Source organism: Cupressus sempervirens, chromosome 2 (assembly GCF_028749045.1).
Source record: "Cupressus sempervirens isolate cs-2001-9-10 chromosome 2, ASM2874904v1, whole genome shotgun sequence".
Lineage (NCBI taxonomy): Eukaryota > Viridiplantae > Streptophyta > Pinopsida > Cupressales > Cupressaceae > Cupressus > Cupressus sempervirens.
In genome coordinates this window covers 130,698,084-130,701,892 of record NC_143119.1, presented here as the reverse complement: position 1 = coordinate 130,701,892, position 3,809 = coordinate 130,698,084, and the positions used below count along the sequence as shown (strand labels likewise).

Genomic DNA, 3,809 nt, shown 5'->3' with positions numbered 1-3,809 from the left:
TGACCACACAGCAGAGAAAACGATATGATGTGACGTTATGTATTAAATAAATTAAAACTCTCAAGATACTTGATTTGTTTAATTAGAAGTCAAGCTTCGTAAATCGTCATTAGAAACTTTTCGAGATACTTTGCCAGAAGTACCTATCAACGCGTTATCAAAAAGTTTGGGAGAGGAGGGTGGAACTTTTTTAACCAAAAAAATTCTGGATTTGACGTCTCTAATAGCAACTCTGGCTAAGAATCCATTCGTAAGATGCACCGTAAACACAAGCTACCATAAAATTCTTCACTACACAGAAATACCATACATCTATGTCCTCAACTCCACCCACACATCCTTACAAGTGACGATTCCCACGCGGTATTTGTCCGCTTGTTGCAGATACATCACGACATAAGGCTCTCGGATCAATCACTGTCCATTACAACTGTAAAGGAGATAAATGAATAATCATGTTACCCTGACTGAAACTCACAGTTTTAGACCGGACAAATAAGTAATTCCAGTTGATGGAAGCCACTTGTTGCCCTCGATGAACCCAGCAACCGTAAATTCATTGGCCGCTGAAGTGTTGAGAACGTTGTAACCAGACCAATTAACGCGCTCGGCAAGTCCCGCGCCTGGTCCATAGTTCATGTATTCCCCATAGTAGAGAGTGTTTAATGCGAAGTCCGATGAATTCCATGGCGACCAACCATGTGGCTCAATGATGCCGTCCAGATAACTTTGCATGAATACAGTTCGAGAGTACTCTTTCCATGGCCTTCCCAGATATGTTGGCACGGGAACATAGTCAGGAGCACTGGTCACATTGCAATCATGGATAGAAAATCCAGTGTACTCGTTGGGATCCTTTCTTCCATGGGCTGTGATTGTAATGCTCTGCTTGTCCAACGCTTTCCTCGCCATTATTTTGCAACTCTGTAGAACAGCCGCTGCGTTGCCAAAGATGAAATCTACTGTGCCGTAAATCTCACATTCTCTATAAAATTGGCGAAGAGAATGAGCGTAGAGAGTGTCTTGGTAACCGTCAAAACTGCAGCGGAAGAACACTGAGAGATCTGATCCAACTCGAAGCGCCACGGCTTGGTGTTTGTATGCTCCTGCCGTGTTCTGGAAGCCTATGTCTCGAGCTATGAATCCCGCGCCTTTCACAGCTGCGATATTCAAAGAAGATACGTTAATATATAATACAAGCTGTGGAGGAGCATTGATAGCTTATTAAAGGAAGCATGGAATAAGATTTCATATTCTGTAGCTATTTAATCTTTAGGATGCACTAATGTATACTGTAGCTTATATAATAGTGCATTCTAGAAGGCTGGAGAACATCACAAAATGGAAAAATAATAATATCTACTCCTAACAACTGACCAATGACATAGACAGCCAGTGAACGGCCAATGACATCATCGGTAAATGACAAGGAAGTGTTCGAAAAAATCCCATTTTCATCAAAGATGAATCCCTTCCAAAGAGTTTAGCAGTCCAGTGCTATAACATTCCAATAGTAAATGAGAAGATTGATTTCTACTTGTCCATAAATAGAGTAACATAGAACTTTACTTATTCCTTACTACCTGATTTTCAAAAAGATGGTATTAGAATTAAGTCAAATTAGGAGCTCCATCCATAGAGTGGCTCAAGGACGATTTTGGAAATAAGTCACACTGAGATTATAAATGGACCATGCGTGATTAAAAATCCAATTTTAAAAAGTACTATCAAAATCCAAAAGTAATAAATTTAAAGTTTGAAAATGAACTGTCGGGCAAGCTGTAATGGAACGAGACACCTTGCTTGCACAAATTATGTTGATAACGATCTTTCAACCTATTTATTAAGTACAGTTAGTCTGGATGAGCATCAGAAAACGAGAGAAAAATTGACAGATTATGACCCCAGTGCTAAACTAATTGACATCTACTTAGAGCACCCCTCCAACAGCTAATCTAAGATCCTAGTAAGACCAAGCTCTGACCTCTCCATCTAAATTTTAATAATATATTCTATTCTGATATTTGATTGTGAATCAACATTTCAGATCTCACTATGTGATCTATTATTAGGATAACAGTAACATCAAGAAAGGTTCTCGAACTTTCTTGATGTTACTGTTATTCATCTTCTTGAACTTTCTTGTTCTTACTGTTATTTTAATGATGAATCAGAAATATTGATTATTTACACAATCAAATACCAGAAAATATTATTATTACTCTAAATAGATTGTGGAAAACTGATATTTGTAAAGCTTTCTTGTTCCTACTGTTATCCTAATGGTGAATCAGACATGTTGATTATTTACCCATTATTATTACTCTAAATGGATAGATTGTAGAAAACTGATATCTATAAATTTACAGTACTAAAGTAAGAAATGCGTACTTCAAAAAAAACACCCACCGAAGGTTGCAGAACGGAAAGTTGTAGTGCCGTCCACCACGCTTCTATTCCCCGTAACAATGGTGGAATTCATCCCATCCCCAATCAGCATGAGATTCGTCTTCGTTTTACTCACCTCAATGTTCTCATAATACACACCTGCGGTGACATAGATGACGTATCTCTGATCACTCTTTTCAGGAACGTCGTTAACGGCGTCGGCGATGGTTGTGTAATCACCCGAACCATCCTGAGCCACCACGGCATCTGCCTGTATATCACCCGTACTCTCCTGTAGAAGCCTGCGATCCGAGGCAGATAACCACGCAGGCAAATCATAACCGCCACCATGGCGGTCAGATAACAAACGACGGTTATGAACGGTAGATTTGGAATCAGCGGTTAAGTTAACAATGCCCATAAACATGGCAAGTGCAGCACTGATTGACTGAGAAATTTGTTGCACGCGGCCCTGCAACTGAGATTTAACGACGCCATTGGTGCCGGCCATGCCTTCAATGCAGGTGTCCTGATTGCTCAGACTCCCGCTCAGAAATGTATTGACGGTGCTCGCCTGAAAACGGCTGGCAATGAAATCCAGGCTTGACACGTGCCGGAGAACCTCGCCGAGATCGTCGGCAGTATCATCCAGGAGGTCGACACAGTCTTGAAGAGCAGTCTTCTCTAAGCCAGGAGACGCTTTCCCAGAGAGACTCACAGCCATGGAAGATGTTGTTTTCACTGTCCCGATTGCCGCTTCAACGGCTGCATTGAGAAGCTGCGTGGGATTCAAATTGGGCAGTCCTGGTATGCCCAGGAGACTTGAAACACAGAGCTCAGGCTCACTTGTAGTCTTGCAAGCCGAAGTAATGACTTCGTTTGAGTGGGCGAGGGGCAGAGTAGCACAAATCACTATTGCCGTTAGGGCCGCGGCAAGTTTAGCCATCACAAGATCTGATCTTGTCATCCTCATGCAACAAAAGAATTCTTTGCTGACTATATAAGAATTCATTGTTTCGCTCTGGGCACGTCTATATAGCGTAGTCTGCGGATCTAATCTTCCATTGGAAGAGGCTTAATGATAGTAAACGGTTGGTCAAAGCTGTCGGTAAGCATGCTTACCTAGTGATTAGGTGAAATGTCAGATCCGCAGGAATTTTCTTTCTCTGTTGCATGTGCATCTATTTCAACGCTTTGCTTTTTTATGGTACAGCTTTGTGTTGCAAGGCGATGCTCGTAGCCCGAGAATTTCTCGCTTTTCGTTCCTGTCATTTCATCTGCGAGAAATGGGATGGATTCCCTTCGCGTTCGGTGCACCGATTTTGCTTTGGGATGGATTCTCTTCGCGTTCAGTGTACCGATTTTGCTTTTTGAGTTGGGATCCATTTCGCGACGTGCGCGTTTTCTTTCGAGTAAAGTAC

At 41.7% G+C, this 3,809-nt stretch overlaps 1 protein-coding gene across 1 annotated transcript; it reads right to left on the bottom strand.

The window, feature by feature from the left end:
- Positions 1-274: 274 nt before the first annotated feature.
- Positions 275-3,437, bottom strand: LOC149571388 (putative pectinesterase/pectinesterase inhibitor 32). Its single transcript, XM_089812923.1, has 2 exons — positions 2,410-3,437; positions 275-1,160 (listed from the first exon to the last, which is right to left on the bottom strand). Exons 1-2 carry the CDS (start codon positions 3,398-3,400, stop codon positions 475-477), a joined length of 1,677 nt encoding a protein of 558 aa, XP_089669049.1. The 5' UTR covers positions 3,401-3,437; the 3' UTR covers positions 275-474.
- Between the last annotated feature and the right edge of the window lie 372 nt (positions 3,438-3,809).

Bases quoted from the DNA above. Each gene is read 5' to 3' on its own strand.
- LOC149571388 (XM_089812923.1), bottom strand. From the start codon at position 3,400: ATGAATTCTTATATAGTCAGCAAAGAATTCTTTTGTTGCATGAGGATG. The intron at 1,161-2,409 runs GTGGGTGTTTTT...TGAATATCGCAG, and splicing joins TTTCCGTTCTGCAACCTTCG to CTGTGAAAGGCGCGGGATTC.